This window comes from Haliotis asinina, chromosome 7 (assembly GCF_037392515.1).
Source record: "Haliotis asinina isolate JCU_RB_2024 chromosome 7, JCU_Hal_asi_v2, whole genome shotgun sequence".
Taxonomy (NCBI): Eukaryota; Metazoa; Mollusca; class Gastropoda; order Lepetellida; family Haliotidae; genus Haliotis; species Haliotis asinina.
In genome coordinates this window covers 58,299,069-58,318,637 of record NC_090286.1, presented here as the reverse complement: position 1 = coordinate 58,318,637, position 19,569 = coordinate 58,299,069, and the positions used below count along the sequence as shown (strand labels likewise).

General features: G+C 42.3%; 1 protein-coding gene across 2 annotated transcripts in view; it reads left to right on the top strand.

Annotated features, from left to right (window-relative positions):
* The first annotated feature begins 65 nt into the window (after positions 1-65).
* The window catches only part of LOC137290343 (nucleoporin NDC1-like), a 32,515-nt gene continuing 13,011 nt past the window's right edge, over positions 66-19,569 (top strand). The window contains exons 1-8 of one of the 2 annotated variants that reach the window (XM_067821194.1): positions 66-219; positions 937-1,057; positions 2,438-2,539; positions 12,043-12,214; positions 12,952-13,075; positions 13,258-13,366; positions 18,197-18,245; positions 18,646-18,781. In XM_067821194.1, coding sequence (XP_067677295.1) covers positions 187-219; positions 937-1,057; positions 2,438-2,539; positions 12,043-12,214; positions 12,952-13,075; positions 13,258-13,366; positions 18,197-18,245; positions 18,646-18,781 — 846 coding nt within the window. In that variant the 5' untranslated portion in view covers positions 66-186. The remainder of the gene's footprint in view (positions 220-936; positions 1,058-2,437; positions 2,540-12,042; positions 12,215-12,951; positions 13,076-13,257; positions 13,367-18,196; positions 18,246-18,645; positions 18,782-19,569) is intronic. The other variant, XR_010957205.1, reaches the window with a different exon arrangement.

Genomic DNA, 19,569 nt, shown 5'->3' with positions numbered 1-19,569 from the left:
GGAATGGTGATGAGCATTGTGGCTTTTAATAATGGACGTCTTCTAATGTTTTTTCCGTTTTCTTTCAGCTTTAAATTATTTTTAAAACTCCCGATGGCGCTCCCTTCAAAACGAAAAACGTGACACAGACGGGGTGATCAGTACCTTTCAACTTTAACTAACGTGCCATAATATTAGCTAGAAATTATGGACTCTATTGACATCTGGTATTTGAAGGAGGTATTATCATTTTGTAAACCATGAAGCATTGCATCGTAATCACGATAATTCAGATCGTTTCTCCATGTGCTATATTCGATCACCCTAACACAGCACGGGGATGACATCGTAATGCTATCTCTACCCACGCGGCTAGTATTGACACTTTCCCATTGACACTGACTTTACTGACGTCATGAGGGGTTCTAGTATAGAATATGTCGTTAGCAATCGAGTTTGGCAATAACTAATAATTATTAGAACTGAATAGTTCCCCGAATCTGTGGATTAGCATGCATATTATCAGCCAATAGGTTGCAGGGGCATGTTTTAGTCAAGATTACAAATGTGATGAAATCTACATGCAGAATACAAATGAAAGTTCCATCATCTGCATGCCATGGTGAGAAAGGCTCCTGCCTGTGTCCCCCACTCCCACTAAATTAAGTCTAGTCATCATATCACCTGAATATATATTCGTCTTCTTATAAGGATTAGTTTTAGTTTTATAATGTTTCATTTATAGATCATTGAACATTCTGAAAGACATCTTCTTCTAAAATTGCTTCTCAAAGAATGTTTTGCTAATTGTTAAGAGTTAGGGGGATACAGGCGGAATTCTTACCAAATGCCAACGTAGTAACTGTGGAAAACATATTCAGTTTCTGTTTGAGCAAAACGTTTTAACTAGGTTGTGGAATCTGGAAGTTATTTTTAAATGGTTCCTCCTGTCTCCAGGTGTATGTGTGGAGGACAGCAGCCAGCATGACATGGTATCTCCTGTCTCTACCAGTACTCACTGTTGTATATGCCTTCACTGCACAGCTCAATCTACTACACCCACTCACATGGATAACAGGTAGGTTAAAGGTCACATATACTCTTTGGGGGAACAAATAATTTATTGGCATTATATGTGTAACCTCGTCCTTAAAACTACCCGTTTTGATATTTTATCACTAACAGTGCACAATTCTCTCCAACGAATGAAATTTTAACCAAACAGAGACTCGTGTCTCAGTGTGGTAATATGAGATATGCCTGTGTGGATTGCTGTAGAATTCGGGTACATTTCCAGGAGTAAAATATTCTGTTTACAGGTTTCTCTAAACTTGGAATCATGAAAATTGTTCTGAACAATGAAAGCTTTTTGTTTTCACAGTCTACCATCATTTAATATTGTCACCTGTTTTGCCTAGCTTCTCAGTTACAACTTGTTTTCATAGACGATTCTGTCAAAAGCTGAGTCCTGCAAAATCCTTTTGGTCATGATTCAAATGCATATTTAACTATGAGCAGAAAGTAGTTCTGATTTTCTAACCAGATGAAAACAAACCATAATCGAACTGATTCTCAAACTTACTTTAGTCTCATAAATGATGCCATCCTTTCTTGAACATCCGCCAGTCCGAGAATAAATACTATTTAGGTTTGTTTTTATAGAGTTACACAATCAAAACAACTTTCTACTGGTGGTAAAATATGTATTTAAATGGCATTGCTTATAACATAACAATTTCACTCTTGGAAGCAAATATATGTGTCAATATACTTTTTACAACATCATTGTCACTTCGACCATAACCTCGCTTCCAAGGAAGTAATCTTTATGTTACAAGTTGTTTCATGCCAAATCCTTTTGGTCATCAATCATTTACTACAACCAGTAAGTAGTTTTGATTTGTTAACTTGATGAAAACAAATCTAAATAGCATTTGCTATCTTGGAAGTAGGGTTCACGCCATCCAATTTATTAAATACTACACGCTTCCACAACACTCATTTCGCACTCACAAACATAACCCGTTTAGCAGGAACTGCAGGGTCTGGTGGAAGTCTGTGCATGGTGACACCATCATTCAACCCCTGGGAGCAATTGATGGCAATACAAATTTCTGCATGTCTTTGTTGACATCAAGAAATCTGCAAAAAGACAAGTCCGTTGCACACTTTACATAAAAACCAACTGAAAATGCTGATCACATTATGTCACTTCTGGTTCCCTGGAGTGCTCTGGCAACAGAGTTATGGAAGCGGATAACAGGTTGAACTCCTACCAGTTAACCAAATATGGTAAGGAGCTAGTCCACTCCTGTAAATAATACATTCAACAGGCAGCACAAAATTTGCCTAGAAAGATCATGTGAAGCATTGGTCATTGAACCTCTCAAACCCCTTACAAACAGGCTGTTACAGCTGACAAACTCACTTGATATTGGACCTGATTCTCTACTTTCAGACACTTTCTCTGCCATGCTGTCTGTTTACTTCATATCCACTGTGGGCATCATCATCGCAGCTAATGGAGGCCTTGCATGGCTGTCGGCATCTACATACTCAGGTACTGATAGTTTCATCTGCACCTTCAAATATTTACTGCCAGATTAGTTAGTTTGGTTGTGCTTGTGCAGTTCGGTGGAACATGTTTATTGGCATGTTTTCAGATAGTGTGAGGTGGTTGTCGTCTACTTGTCTGTAAGGTGTAACTGATGGACAAGGGAGGTAACTCAAATTTGAAACTCATTTACACACTATTGATCCAGTGCAAATTTGTCTCGATACAATCTGTGATGTTGGTTGGAACTGTTCTTGAGAAACCTACACTTGTCAAAGAGGTCACTATGGGATTGGAGGTCAAACTCTGCGGCTTGAATGATCATCGTATCGTTATATCCCATTTGCATGATAGAGCAAGGTTCCCCCTACACATGTATTTGGGCATCAGGTTGACTCTCCATATTATTAAATTTTTAACTTACCTTACCATAGGTCTTATGCATATTACCTCAAGCTTCGCTAGTAGAGATCAGACAGACGTTGATTCGCCATTCCCTGAATGGCTACCTCGTATAATCTACGGATGTAGTCACGGAAGTGACATGATCTCCCTACTCGCGGAAACGCGAGCCATCCCCAAATTCACTTTTACTTCTAGCATTCTTCTGATCAGACGTGTTTGTTTCACTCGGAGTTTTCCTATTGTGTTGAATAAAGTTGTCGTTCAACAGGTAGGTGTGTGTTGTTTCCCAAGGTGTGTGGTTAGTTAAATTGAATTTAACTTCACTTACCTTGCTACCTCGTGTTGTAAATGTTTCCTTTTTTCTCACTTCGATGTGGGTTTTCCTGTGTCGTTTGTGAGGTGTCATGGCGGGCTTGGAGGTTCTTTATTCCGTCAGGGATACTTCCTCCATCTGTTCTGCTATTTTGTATGGTATTTCCTCCCGGTTTTTGCCTTTTTTCATGTGTTTTTTGTCCCATGTGGCATGTTTTGCAGGTAGCCATGCTGGTTGCTGGCCGTCGCTGTCGCGAGCTTACAGGCGTACCCACTTTAGGTTGGGGGTGCGCTCTTGCTGCATTTTTTCTGTACGGGTGTTTTTCGTTTCAACCCTCTAGTGTTAATGTTTATTTCACGCTTCGGGTATGTTTTTATCTGTTGCAGTTAACTGTGCATGACTCGGCAGTTTTGTACTATCTGCAAGGGGCAGAAGTCAGCCAAGGATCCCCACCCCTGGTGTCCGGATTGTGCATCACAGACCTGTTCCCTTGACAGCTGCTGTCAGCATTGTACAAGTCTTTGAGTGGCGGATTTCAAGACCTTTTTAGCTGTCCGTAGGAAGAGGTTTACTCAGCGGAAGAGGAGAATGTCTTCCCCAGCTTCTTCATTAGGTTCTTTACAGGACGACCCAGAGCTATTTCGGCGTTAGCCTCGGCTACTTCAGCGGCTGCAGCAGACCTAGCAGAGGACAACGCCTCCAGGGTGGATCATCTCACGACGATCTTCCAGTGGCAGGGCAAAGTTCTTCATGACTTACTCGGTCACTTACGTGCAGCGCTGGCTATGACTACTTCGGTTCGCCGCTCCGGCTTCCTGGATGCATGTAATTGGCAGGAGGAATTTAAGCGACAATTACTTCGGGCTCCCTTCACTTCCAAGTTTCTGTTCGCCGACAAGATTCCAGATGTTTACAAGTCGCACGCGGAATTAACGAACACTGAAGTCGCGCTGTCTACCTTTGAGGCGCTTGGTTCTGCCTTTCGTGGCAGAACCAGAGGAAGTGGGAAGAAGCGCTATGTTCCCAGGAGGGAATCCATTCGCTCCTCCTTTGGGAGGGAACGTGGCCGCACCAAGGATAATGATGCTCAGCAGAAGCCCCAGGAGCGCAGCCGGGACACCCCCTCGACGCTAGGGCGAGACAGAGGCAAGCGCCCCTACTCTGGTCGCTGAAGCCGTGGATGTCTACGACTGGGACCTCCCACCCCCAGTCGTACCTGTCCATCCGACTCCAGTAGGTGGGAGACTAGGGATCTTCTGGCCCAACTGGTCATTCCTAGAGGATCCGTTTGTAAGCAAGATTCTGAAGTCCGGCTACAAACTGCCATTGGTCGAGACTCCGCCGCTGACATCTACTCCCCAGTCGTGGATATATCCTCAACACCAACTAGCTCTCCTAGAGTCCAATATCGACATCCTGTTATCCAAGAGAGCCATAGAGACAGTGCTGGAACCCCACCACTCCCCGGGGTTCTACTCACCCATCTTCCTGGTGCCAAAGAAAGATTCCGACAAGATGCGCATGATTCACAACATGGCGGTCTTCAACAGACAGTATCTGGCCGACCTTCCTCATTTCCAGATGACGTCCCTAGAGCAGATTCAAGCCAAATTGTCTCCCGGGGCTTGGCTAGCCAGTCTGGACCTACAGGACGCGTACCTACATGTTCCCATACATCCGCGTCACAGGAAGTACCTGAGGTTCGTCTTCAACGGAATACATTACCAGTGGAGGGTGCTTCCATTTGGAATTTCTACGGCCCCTTGGCTTTTCACACGCATCACGCTTCCGGTTACCAGGTTTCTACATCTAAGGGGAGTAGACTTCGATCCATACATCTCAACCACGGCAGTCCTCTACTGCTACGCAAACAGTTGGACTTCTCCACCCGTCTGCTGCATCAACTGGGTTGGATGGTCAACACCAACAAGTCTCATCTGGAACCAACTCAAGAACTGACCTTCATCGGGGGATTATTTCTAACGAAGGACAATCTTGTCAGGGTCCCTCCAGATCGGTGGTAGAAGATTCTGGCGTTTGCGGATCGAGGTCTCTCTCAACCCATGACCCTCAGAGAGTGGCAGTCTCTGTTGGGTCTTTTGACATCGGCGCAGGATCTTACTCTCAGAGGGCGCCTTATGCTACGGCCCTTACAGAGGTTTCTGTCACCATTCATCCAGATGAACGACCTCAAGTCACAGGTTCTTCTGCCTCCACATGGTGGAGGATCTCTCCGGTGGTGGCTCCAGTCACGACCACGAGTTGTTCAAGGATGCGTCCCTGCTAGGGTGGGGCGCCCATCTGGCCGGGCGGACGACCTCAGGGCTGTGGTCCGACGCCGAAAGGTTGTGGCACATCAACAACCTGGAATTGCAAGCCGTCACTCTAGCAGTTCGCCACTGGCTACCGATTTTGTCCAACACCAAGCTCCTGGTGGCGTCGGACAACTCCACAGTTGTCTGGGTTATCCGGAATCAGGGCACGACCAGGTCCAAGCAACTCCCAGACCAGATGTTCGTGTTAGCAGATCTGCTAGACAGCAACGGGATCACAGTCAGGGTACAGCACATACCCGGCTGCAAGAATATTCTGGCAGACGCGTTGTCGCGTCCAGGCAGACCTTCACCGACGGAATGGATGCTTCATCCAGACATGTTTTGTCAGATTTGCCTTCTCCACGGGAGACCCCTGGTGGACCTCTTCACCGCCAGCTTCAACCATCAGCTACCAACTTACGTGTCTGCCGTACCGGATCCACAGGCTTGGGCAGTCAACGCTCTATCTCTGTCGTGGGAGGGTCTAGACGCGTACGCTTTTCCACCACCCGTTCTTCTCCCGGAAGTGATTGGTAAGATCAAGCAGACACAGAACCTGAGACTGCTTTTGGTCGCGCCCTGGTGGCCAGCCAGACCGTGGTTCCCCGATCTGCGACGCCTCGTCAGCGGAGATCCGGTTCAGATTCCAGATTGGCCACACCTTCTTCGTCATCCTCACAGCCAACAACTCCATCCAGATCCGCTGAGATTCCATCTGCACGGCTGGACCATTTACAGAAGGCATTAAGGGCGAAAGGCTATTCCTCGCGTGTGGCGAATGCCATAGCCCGAGCTCATCGGACATCCACCAGATCCCTCTATGATGACAAGTGGCGCTCATTTGAAAACTTTTGTGCTCAGAGATCACAGGATCCCATGACAGCCTCCCCACAGTTTGTGGCGAATTTTTTGATGTTTCTACGTAATTCCAAGTATCTCAAAGGGAGTACGTTGGGTACCTACTTGTCAGCATTGAACTCCGTCTTGGCGGTCAAGACGGATCGTCTGATTTCTAAAGTTCCAGAATTGGTTGCCCTGCTGAAGGCGTTCAAGTTGGAGGACCAGAAGGTCAAGTTCCACCCTCCAGCTTGGGATCTGAATGTCGTTTTGCAACACTTGAGATGCCCCCCATATGAGCCCCTAGAGGATGCTTCTTTCGAGCTGTTGTCCAGGAAGACGGTTTTCTTACTTGCCCTAGCTACGGCAGCTAGAGTTAGTGAGATTCATGCCCTGGATGTCACACAAGTGCGTTTTGAACAAGCTAGGCATGGCCGAGTCCACTTGGGTTTGCTGTGGGACTTCATTGCCAAGAATCAGCTTCCCGGTCAACCAGATAGATGGTTCTCCATCCCGCCTTTATCGACCATCCTCGGATGACATGATACGGAGGAGGAGTTCCTGTGTCCAGTCAGGGCCCTTAGATGTTACATCCAGAGGTCTGCCTTGAAGAGACATTTCCGGAAAAGACTGTTTATCCCTTTTTCTTCATCTTGCAAGGGGGCAGTAAATAGAAACACTATTGCTTTGTGGCTTCGTGCGACTATCCTGGCGGCGTACGATGCCAAGAAACTCCCCCATCTGACGGCGAACAACCCCCATGAAATTAGAGCTCTGGCGTCCACTATGGCCCTCCACAGGAACTGTACGGTGCCACAGATTATGGAGGGTTGTTTTTGGAAGTCGTCCACTGTTTTTGCCTCACACTACCTGAGGGACTTGGCGGTCGAGGACATGGAGGGGCTTCAGTCTCTTGGCCCTTTGGTGGTTGCACAGCAACTCACCCGGCCTTCCACCCATTAGGTAATTATGTTGTTCTTACCTTTGGTCTTAAGATTAACCTAACCCTCTGGGTGCGTCGGTTTCTCTTTGGAGGTCCCTTGGGTTATCCTTTGTCCTGTTTCCAGGTTTGCCCTGTGACGTTGGCATTGGTCTCCCGGGTCTCCTGAAGGTCCTCCGGAGTCCACACCACCATCCTCTCTGTCGAAGCCATATGCATAAGACCTATGGTAAGGTAAGTTAAAAATTTATTAAAATCTAAATATTTTAGGTATTTAAATACTTACCTTACCATAGGGCGGTGACTCCCTCCCAACGCTGGATGCTCCTCCCCACTTTGGACTCTTCGGACCTTTCTTTCCTGCTGCCAGTAAAAGTGAATTTTGGGATGGCTCGCGTTCCCACGAGTAGGGAGATCACATCACTTCCGTGACTACATCCGTAGATTATACGAGGTAGCCATTCAGGGAATGGCGAATCAACGTCTGTCTGATCTCTACTAGCGAAGCTTGAGGTAATATGCAAAAGACTTATTGTAAGGTAAGTATTTAAATATCTAAAATATTTAGATTTTAATAAAAAAAAATTTTTTCAAACAATGCACAAGGACAATTGATTTTCAACTACTAAATTCTTTCTTTATCAGATATAGGCCTCTAGGTCTGTGAATTTTAAAAAATGATTTCCCTCAACAGTTTGTTAAATGATACTGGTCAAATCAAGCAATACAAACAGCTCAACTAATTTTTATATAAAGATTACACAAAGCTAAGATTATTCATTTATGCAAGTATTAATTTCAATACCAAGTGGTCACTGATCAAGAAAACTGTGCAAAGATTCAGCAATGTGAATGATACAGAAACTCACTGGGAACTTCATCAGCTTCATTTGATAAACTTTGTTCCGAATCAAAGTGAAGTGCAACAGGTTTGTCTCACTAGTGAGTGATATCAGTATAGTGTTCTATTAATCAAATTCTGAAAGATCTTTGAGTTTCACCAAGGTATTGTTTCTTACAGCATTTGCAAGCTATCCTTTCTGTCTTCTATTGTTATACTTTTGATAATATCAGCCACGATCTTTGTGGACTATCACAGCAGTCAATAGTCCTCCCACAGAGACCGACCCCATGTCTGCCACTTTAACAACTATGTGATGCTAGAGATCCTCTGACGCCCCTAGGTAACCATTACCACAAACAACAGACACGCTGCTTGCTGTTACCTTATACTCTATGATGTAATAATTATCCCGTGTCATTTCACATTGTGGAACATGAATGCCACTCACCAGTCATATGTGTAAAGTTCGATACCCAAAATTTACCAAGAAAGACGACGTAACAAGGCATCTGAAAAGCAGACACGAAACGTTAGCTGCATCTGTGCTAAAACATAAAGCCGTAAAGATGACTGATGGGTTCACATCCGACGGATCCATGGATCCAACGTCAAGACGGTTAATTTGGGGGAAGAACAAGGTCCTGCCACTGCCACTCCTACTGTTAAACCTGAGAACTTACACAAACATGATCAAGCCACCACTCATGATACTCATCACCATTTGAAAGATGATGCCGTTGGACCGCTAGCATATGTAGGAGTTACGTCGATCCACCCTTTACCAATTGGTCCCAATCCACTGATTGATCACCAAGCCCTTGGCCATCTATCAACAACAGAATAGGGAAGTTGTGCCAGACCGCATCCACTCTGGGGAACCAGGATTCATCCCACATCTAATGAACTGGATTAAAACTTCCGAAAGTACCAGACAATCCAACCGGGAGCCACACATGGAGACAGCTTTAGAACGGGTATACCAGTGTACACAAATAGTGTCTGACCCTCTGACAAATCTGGCAGATTTGCCAACGGTCAGACAGAAGTAACCAACCTGCTGTCCCCAGTGTCTGACTGAATACATCACAATAACTGTGTCTGAAGTTGTTATATGTGGCATGCCACACTTGTTCACTGTTTATAAATTTATGTTTATAATGTTAATAATTTCAATGCCAATAATGAGAAATGTTAAATCTGAAAATGTGTGTTTAATTTTATTCTGTGGGTCCTGTGAATTTCCAGTGGGTCAGACAGACACCTGAAGCTTACAGGACCCAATGTCCTGTTACTGTGAAACACCATTCATTAACACTGGTATACTACTCACAATGACCTAGTTAGCATTGTGAGTGACTAGCCACCAATCTGTGTGTTGTAGTGACAATGTGCCAACCCTAATCAGTTCAGGAACTTTGCATGCTCCTCTTTGTTATTCTCATCCATCATGAGTTTATTAAATTATATAGTTTACCTTTCTCACTATCAGTGGGTTTTTTTCCTGCTTATCACTCCAATAACTTGTCACCCCGACTGTCCTATTTAGAGAGACCATATATAGTTTTTTACTAAAAACAAATCATGTTTTATACCAAAATAATGTCTTTATTCACTCAGTCTCATACACAATACCATTGTACTGTTTACACATCATTTTTTTGTTGGATAATAATATCTGACAACAATGTTTCACAAAATTATGTTTCCACAGCAATTTTTAATATTAGAATTATCACACTCTCGAACTTCAGACCTACCAGTTTCCTATTAATGAGTCTGAAATAAGCAGAGCAAAACAATGCCAAACAACTGGCATCTCCCCAACGAGAAACATCTGTGATGTCATGACGTCACAGTACGGAAACACCCTGTCACAAACAACACCACCACCAAGATTGTTCTCTATATAAAGGCGCACACACTCACAGTATCTTTGTCTGTATGAAACGTGTCACCAACAAACACTCCATGCCAATCAGGCCTTATGTAGTCCTCATTATTATCATCTTTCAAGTACACGTATTTAATGATCAATTACATGTATTTACATTCGTCTTTGCCTTATTTCAAAAATGAAGTTTTGCATCCAGGATTCTGGGATTGTGGGGTGCATCATTCTTAGCTGTTCTAAAAGAGGGGAACCTGAAGCCAAGCTGATCACATATTAAGTAAAGATATGTTCTTACTGCAATGCTCATACCATCACAACAATGCTTAATGAGTTTTCTTACCAAGCCTTGGCTGAAAACTTGTGAAATAAATGTCTCCTTTCTTAGCTTTCCATGCTGCAACGGCAGCAGCATAGGGAACTTCCTTAGATCTGGGCTTATCTAGTCTTTACCTAGATAAGTAAACCTATGGACTATGCCGTAAATTAATACAAAACACAAAAATGAAACTAGATAACGGTCAAGAAACTGCTTTAGGTATGTATTTGTTATGTAAAGCGAGAGAATGATGAAACTGGTTTGGATTGACAAAAGGAAGAAGAAGACAACTTTGTCAGTCAAGACAGTAAATTTGCTAGTAAATATCATCACAAAACAAGATTGTTTACCATGTCAGTTGTTTTTGCTTTGCATTGTATTAAGTGCAGTGATTAAGATTACCATACTTATTTTACTCACATACAGAGCCAGAAATAGCAAACAGCTGTGCACAGGTCCTCCACAATCTACCGGTGATTTTCGACATAAATTCCGACGCATTGATCAGAAACATATTGCATCTGAAACCTTGGGTTCACAGTTATTTTTAAAAGCCACTTGCTACTTCAAGAAAATAACTTGTCTTGACTAATTTTCCACTTGCCCTGCTCTTAATGACAATCATGATGATGAAATTATGAAAGAATAAATCAGCATGGTATTCAGTGTTAAAGTTTATTGGACTATTTATCAAAAAGTGATAAACAGCACGCAGTAGTTTACCAGTAGTTTGACATGATTTTTGATTGGATCGAGCGCAAATTCAGAGAACATGTATTTTCCAAACCCAACATCTCTACATGTATATACATTCTTCATGGATAACGACGTATTTTAGTATATATGATTTTGTTTGACAACAGTATATGAATCCATACTGAAACGACGCATCAAGTACACAAAAAGAAGTTGTTGTCCATAAAGAATCTTACTTTCTTGTGACTGGCTTTACTTCTAAAATGCCCATGAAACAGATCATCTTTCTGTACACACAATGAACCCTCAGCATATCAGCAAATAAAACAGCCAATCAAAAACCGCTGTTACACTTGAGTGCATATCCATCCGCTATGACTGGGTTCGGTCTCCCGAGGACTTCATTTCTGGGGAAGTAAACCCAAGTACAAAATATTGCACTTTTGAATCGCGATTGTACGCTTATAATTGTGTTTATTTGTCTTTTTAAAAGCAGCAATGTATATTATATGTCACAAATAAGCGAAAAATGTGTTTTAATTGTTTGATGTTTTGGTTGCATGTGACCTTTAAAGAACTTAAACTCTACAAGCAATGTGAATGGTTCACCCACTAAACAATTACTCATCTTCATGTACATCTCTACTGCATATTTCTATCTTTAAAAGTAGAAGAGATATACTTTTTTGCAGTACCTGTCATCAATGAGGGATGGTATGCATAAGTGGGTTAAACATGTGGATGCAGATTTAACACAGGTTGTATTTAGTCCTCCATGGCTGTTTCACTTGAATCAGTTGTTACCAATACACAAATGTTACAATATCTCATGGAGGCCAATGTTTCTTATTGTATGTATTAGCTGCTTTAGTTTTATCTGGTATTGCCATCATCTGAGTGATACAAAGTCTTAGTGAGAATGCTTGCCTGTAGTCATCCATTACTTTTTCAGTGGTTCCAAATGTTACTGACATCCGACTGAGGAAGGTTGCATGGCTGCTGACACCCGCGCGTCTGGTGCACATTTCAGTGTACATGGCCGTTGGCTTTGTCATATCATGCTGCTCTTCCATGTATGCAGGCAACAGATTCTCAGGATTCGTCAAGTATGCTGAATATGAAAGGTGAGAGTACACCTTTAATCAGTGTTTGGCTTTGAACATTTTGGAAGATTCATATGTCAAAGTTCAGGAAATATTTGGAATATGGATGATGGAACTTGCCAGGGAAAGAAACCTCTCAAAATTCCCAGTAGACCACAGGACCAGTGAGTGGACTATATTAAGTTGTCCTTTTTGTAGATAGCTGGTCCAAATAAACATCCGAAGATTTACTGAATTATCAAAACAAAACTCAATGGCCACCAAGACCACTGCAAAGTTATCATTTAGTGGCGCTGATGAATTTTTAGTAGCCAGGGAGCACAGGACCAGCATTATTTTTTTCACACTGCTTGATGGGCATGACACCAGCAATGCTGAATGAAACTGAGGAATCAAAATAGCACTGACTGTGGAACTGCTGTGGACACCTGATTGGTCGTGATTCTCTCTGGTTCAAAGTGAATCATTCATGTTCATGAGTCAACAAGTGATAGATGGCTCAGTCTATCCTCATACATTTAGCTTCTATGGACACTTGACCAGAGCATTGTCAGACCCTACTCCTGGCCTCTACAGAGAAGCAGCAATGATGAGATGACATCTGCAACCAAGTAAACCAGGTGGTTAGCAAATTTGTTGATTTCCAGCTTGCATAAAACATTGGTCATACTTGAAAAATGTGCCCAAAGAAACATTTAATTTTTTTATGCAGTGTAACTTGATTTTTTATGTTCTGATGTTTTTTTGTATATTTTCAGTGACATTGTCTACCTGAACGAATGCCATGTGATGTTTGTTTTGTATGGGATGTACACAGGGCTGTATTTCTGCTGCCAATTTTACCTGTATCAGCTCAACTACCTACAGTTTCCCATCATCCAGGTGAGAATTGTCTCCCCTTCAACATGTAAACATACTATAACTACCGACAGACCAGATCAGATCATGTTTACCATGTTACAAACTGATTGTGCAGGTACCCTGGATTCTCATGTATAACCAAGAGGTTGATTTACATGACATAATTATCCTTATTCATCTTGTTAAATGATCTATCTTTTCAGAGGGAGAAGTTTTTCCAAGTCCGCAGTGAGGTGGCATCTATGTTGATGAGATGTGTCACAGAGACTCTCCATCAAATGAAGTATTTTTACCTCCTGTACTTTTTACTAGGTGAGTATGTAAGCTCACCCTAGCTCACATCATCCACTCTCTGATTCTTTTGATTCTTTTGATTATGTACTGTCTTGCTCTTTAGACCATGGAGTGGAAGTGACTGGAAACAAGTTTTTAGTCTCTTCTAATACCTCGCCTGAATACACTTCTTGTTGACGTAGCCTGTAACAGAGAGTGTGATTTTCTCTTTCTTGTTGCTCATGGGTGTAGACAACTTGTCTAATATGGAGATTCTGTTATTTATTACATCTCTTTCATCTCCTTCAGATAGTGGTATTTTGTTTCATCTGTAAAGAAAGTGAGTTTAGTTTTATGCCGCACGCTGAAATATTCCAGCTATTCGTGATGCCGACCTGTAAATAATCAACAGCACTGGAATCGATCCACACAATTGCAATACATATGTCAACCAAGTCAGCAGATTGACCAGCCGATCACTGTAAGGAAAGAAAATATATAGGAAATAGCAGAAAGAATATATAAAGATAACTAGTAGGTTTAATAAACGTATAATGAGGAGGATGGTTTAGGATCTTTTACTAACGCAAGGCTCAGGCATCTCATTGCACAATCCTTATTCATCTTGCAAAGAATGAATCAGAATTTGCAGTTCAGACAAAAACTGCCATGTCTGTAATTGTCTTGACAATGGTCAACAGGAATGCCAGGTCTCAAGCAGAGAAGGAATAGTTGCTATAGTGTCATTTAGATTTCAACCCATCGCTGAGGAGGAATCTTAACATCTACAAATATGCCTTGATGAACCTCACTTTAACCATTTTCTAACCAATGACATGTTCTTGTATGCTCATGCAGCCTCTTATCACAATGAGACAATGAGACATCTCTTCACAGCATCCAAAATATTCACAAAAAAGGCAATCGATTCTTCCACATTCAACCGAACTCTCCAATTGATCCATGCTTTACCATTACCAGTGTGTAATACTTAATCTCATCTGATCTCGTCACCTTTAACCTTTGGGTCAGTGATCACTACAATTACTTTGTATTTCTTGCTTTCATTGATCATGTCTACAGTTGGAGCAGGACGGCTCCTCTTGCTTGTCTGCAGCCATGCAGTAGTTGATCTTAGATTGTTGTTCTCCAATCCTATCCACTTTTTCGATCACTCTCATGTCTACTCTAGATTTTAGCCTTACCTAGTTCGTCCTTGAGGTCTGTGTTGCCCACATAGGAGTCTCCCTCTTGACAGTCACATGATCAGCCTCAGCAAATCTCACGTAATGCACAAGCTTCCAGCTTCTATATAAATAAATGGAGCAGGGATATATTTGGGAAAGGACTTAGAAGAGGCTGAACATATTGTTAAAATTGTTTCCTCTCCACAGTGGAATGAACGAAAGTATGTAATGTGTGGTAGGAAATTTTGAAAGATTTTAGTGATGATCAAAACTGATTTTGCTCCTATTTAATCATTGAGTCTTTCTGGTACAAACAGGTGTGAGATGACAGTCAATCGCTCATGCACTTGCAGCATAGAATGTGCTCTGTACTAGTAGCCTATTGTGGTCATTTTTATGATATTTTATACTTATCTTGACTCATGCTTATGCTTATCTCCTCCCTCTATGTGAAGATAGTGGAACACTTGAAATCCCTTGAAGTTCCCTTCTAATTGAAGCAGACATACAATACACTCACACACCAGAAGCCTCCCTTTCCTGTTGATGAAATCATGCAAACCTATTTGTTCTTCCACTGTTCAGTGAGAACTGTGTAAGAAAGTATCCAATTTAGAATTTGCATTATATCTATATACTGTTCAAAGGTGTGCTAAGGACAAACAATGTAGGTTCTCTAAAGTCATGTCTAACAAATTAGCTGATCCTGCATCTAGTAATAGCTGAGTTGTAACGGTATGTAGATCACAGCTGACATTCATGATTTTAGTGATCAGCCTGACGTACCAGCGGGATTTCGTCTAGGTCTCAGAAGATGTCAGAATCAGAATCATCTCAACCTAAGAAGTTGAAATCATCGTCATTGTCTAACACTAAGTCTTCCACTATTTGATCAGCCCTGAAACTACACACTATGACTTCTACGAAGTCCTTCAGCAATCAGATTGTTCTTCCTGACAAACATCACATCTACAACGAACCTCCACTACTTCTTCCTGAAGTACAGATCATCAGCACTCCTGATCAATGTTCAGTGTCCGCTAGACCTTCAACAACTATGTCGACAACAACGCTGCAACCTGCAGAGAGTCTGCTGTCTACGCAGACATCTACAACATCTACCCTCAACACATCAGAAGCTTCTGCAAATTAACTGCCACTGCATGCACCGCAGTCACTGGACACCAGCCTCTTCATGCAACAGTTCACCACTCTTATGATGAACCTGATGGATCGCCGTTTTGAAGAGGAACAAAAACGCCAGTCAGCAGTTACAACAACAGTCACCTTTTGTGATGGTTCATCGGCTGCGCTAGGTCCGTTTGATGTAGAGGAGGCATCGTAGGCACGCTTTATTATCAGCGTTTTCTTGGGAGGACAGCTTTACTAAGCCCTTGTATCGGGCAGCCTGGTCAGCATCAACAGTAATCAAGGACGTCCCTGAATCTGTCACCCAGGACTCTAGGGAAGTAATGATGATATAGTTGATCAACACTTTGAGTACTGTCCTCTTACAGACATCTTAGTTCTCCGAGGTCCAGAGAGTGAGAGGCAAAAAGTGCAATGCTCGCTGCAGTAAGATCTCTTCTCATCGCTCAACTGGGCGAAGGAGATGATTCCCATGGAACAGGACACTAAAGGAGGAACATGTTGAACAACTGGAGTCTTCCACCCCAGCAGTTCCCATACAACCTTCACAAGTGGGTGGACGTCTACAACGCTACTGGAAAAATTAGGGATTTCTCAACAATGATTACGCCATGAGCATCCTACAAGATGGCTACAAGATTCTGCTACAGGGTACACCAGGGATCATCAAGACAAGCTAGCCGATGCCATATCATCTCTACTAGAGACAGGGGCAGTGAAAAAACTACATCTGGATCGACTTACACCAGGATTCTAATCCCTAATCTTTCTTCTACCTAAGAAAAACTGAAAGGAAAAGTTTTGACTCCTATACAACATGAAGGAGTTCAACAAAGATTATATACTGAAACCGGAATGATCCATCTACCACAGCTGTGGCATCTCATCCTACAGCAGATTACCCAGCCAGCATTGATCTACAGGATGCCTACCTGCACATTCCAAAACATCCGAACATATTTGCGCTTCCTATTCAACAGTTAGCAATACCAGTGGATGGTCCTACAGTTTGGAATATCTTCAGCCCCGTGGCCATTTACTCAGGTCACCAAGCCCATTGTTATCTACCTACATCAGCAGGGACTTCGCAGCACCCTTTACCTGGACGACGGCATTCAACATTTCTCAACATTGTCGACGTCTCAAACCACCAGATAAAGGCATATCACATCCCAGGTGTGTGCAGCTGCATGGCCAACAAGCTGTCACTCCCTTTACAGCCATCTCCAACAGAATGAATGCTACATTGAGAGGCGTTCTAACTCATCAGTCTGACATTCGGATCTCCACAAACAAAGTTATTTGCCTCAAGGTTCAAAAAGCAGATACCAACATTCGTATCTCAAGTGTCGGATCCGTTAGCGTAGGTAACAGACACTCTCATCATCTCGTGGGAAGTGCTGAACACTTACACATTCCTCCCTCGAGTACTACTGCCAAAAGTCATCAAAAAGAAAACAGATGACGCTGATACAACTGATTTTGGTCAGGCCTTATTGGCCAGTGAGGAACCAGGACAACCAACACTACAACTGCCAGAGTGGAAGAGCCTACCTAACGTTTCAAATGCCTATTCATCCCATTATTTACTAGGACACCTATGTAAGTATCCCACAGCACTATCTCTGTATGGATGAGATTCACCAGTTTGAGCCATTTGTTGTCGCACAACAACTAATGGTTCCACCAATTCACTGACTTTCACTCACCTTTTTATCATGTGACTTCTTGAGACCAAGACACTCTGCAGAGTATAATGGTTGAGAGTTAGTGCGCATGTCTTGAACAGGCTAACATGACTGATTATATATTCATAATGAAGATACGTGTGCATGAAAAAGATTCGCGACTGGTCTTGATGGAAATTTTGACATACAGTTGCAATAGACATCAGCAGGACATTAGCTGATCTATATATCATCACATTCCAGTCAGCGAATGCATCAAGAAAAGACAAGTTTGACTGGATGTTATCCCCCATTTCACAAGATGAATATCGGAAGAACAGGACTTACTAGTAACTATCGCTGTTAAAGTTCCCGAAGGACATACTTATATGGCATATGTGGGTCAGAATCCATCATGGTCTGAGCCACTGCCGTTTCCATCGGATTCTGTAGGCATAATTAGCATGAGTCAGGATAAGGTAAATATGTAATTTTCTAAATATAATCAATATTTTATACTTATCCTGACTCATGGTGTCAAGCCCTCCCAGCCGCCTTTCCCAGGCATGCCAAATTCACAGTAATTTTTGTGTTGGGCTTATGAGACTTTGGACAGAGTGACAAGCATGGCTGGTCATGTGACCGTATTGGTGGGAAAGGGAGGCTTCTGGTGGGTGAGTGTAATGTATGTTCGCTTCAATTACAAGGGAACTTCAAGGGATTTCAAGCGTTCCACTATCTTCACATAAAGGGAGGAGATAAACATTATAAGCATGAGTCAGGATAAGTATAAAATATCAATATTATTCAGAAAATTGCATTTTTGGCATCACTCATGTTTGATCCATGTGTACCACTGTTTCCAGGCCACATACCCAGAGGATGGATCCTACACAGCTTGAATCTTATGTTAAGGTAGGAACAGTCTCAAATCAACCATTCATATTTCTGGTGGGGTCTGGGAGTTCTGTTTGACATTTTGTGTGAAAATCTGAGCAGAAATTACCAAGTCAACCTGACAAGTGAAGATGTTATGGTGCTGTGATTTAGGCTATACCATGTTTCACCTCTTCGAATATTATAGTGTTTAGTTGAATGACAGGAGAAACTATTTTTGCCAGGGATAAGGTGAGGATAGATTTTGTGTGTTTGTTTACTTTTACTTACATGACTTTAAGTGTTCTATCTATCTTACCTGAGCATCAGGGCATGATCATAACGATCACTAAGAAAACAATAATGAGCAGATGAACAGTCAACGCAACATATGCAGGTGATGAACATGTAATGATGTATTTTCTGTCTGGTGCTTCAGCCCAGATGCTCAGCCCCTGGACACTGTGTGGGGTCTCCTGGATGTGGGTGTGGCCATCCAGGTGTTGCTGCTAGGGTGCTTCCTCAACTACACTTGGAGTCTCTCTGTTCTCCTCTACCGAGTCTACCATACAGAGGTCAGGAGTTCTCATTAGCCCAATCCAACTTGTCCTGTTTTGGTGCCAAGTGTCATGTGCACACAATATGTTTTATAAGTTCATTAAGCTGGTTTTGAAGAGTACAGATGAACTGGTTGACATGGGGGGCTGTTGTTCTGATCGCAGAAAACTCACTGTTCAGAATATGTCATACTCATCATTTGTATTGCCGTGGTGTGTATAGGTGAAAAATATGACTGCTCATGTGACTTTATGGCCTAATCATAACCCTTGCTTTCTCTGAAATCCTTGAGGAAATGATAATTCATTCATCTGTCAGCAGTATATTGTGTAACTGTACATCCTTCTCTTCATCTTGGGCAAGGGGGTGGCATGGATCGTCTGAATCACCTCAGGCACCACAATTTAATGACTTAATGAAAGTCAGAAATCTTTTGTTGTGAATTTCAATCCCAGTTTTTTAGTGAATTTTCATGCACATTTATTTTCATGTTTATTTTGTATTGCATATTTCTGAAGGTAAATCATAAGGCAAAAATACAGTGTACATTAGAGACATTTAGTTGGTATGTACTTATATGTGTCATAATTCCTGCAACAGTGTCAGTACTATGTTTGTTTGTGAGATAGAGTGTATATTCTTATAACAGAACCATGTAGTAGCTCCTTCAGCCACTCTCTGTAGTCATTCTGGCCATCTTACAGCAAGAAATTCACAGTTTTCCTCCAATGTTCAATCATGCCAGCATTGCTGCAATCTCTGCATAATGTTTGGAACATTATTACTGACCATAGGTCTTGGTTTC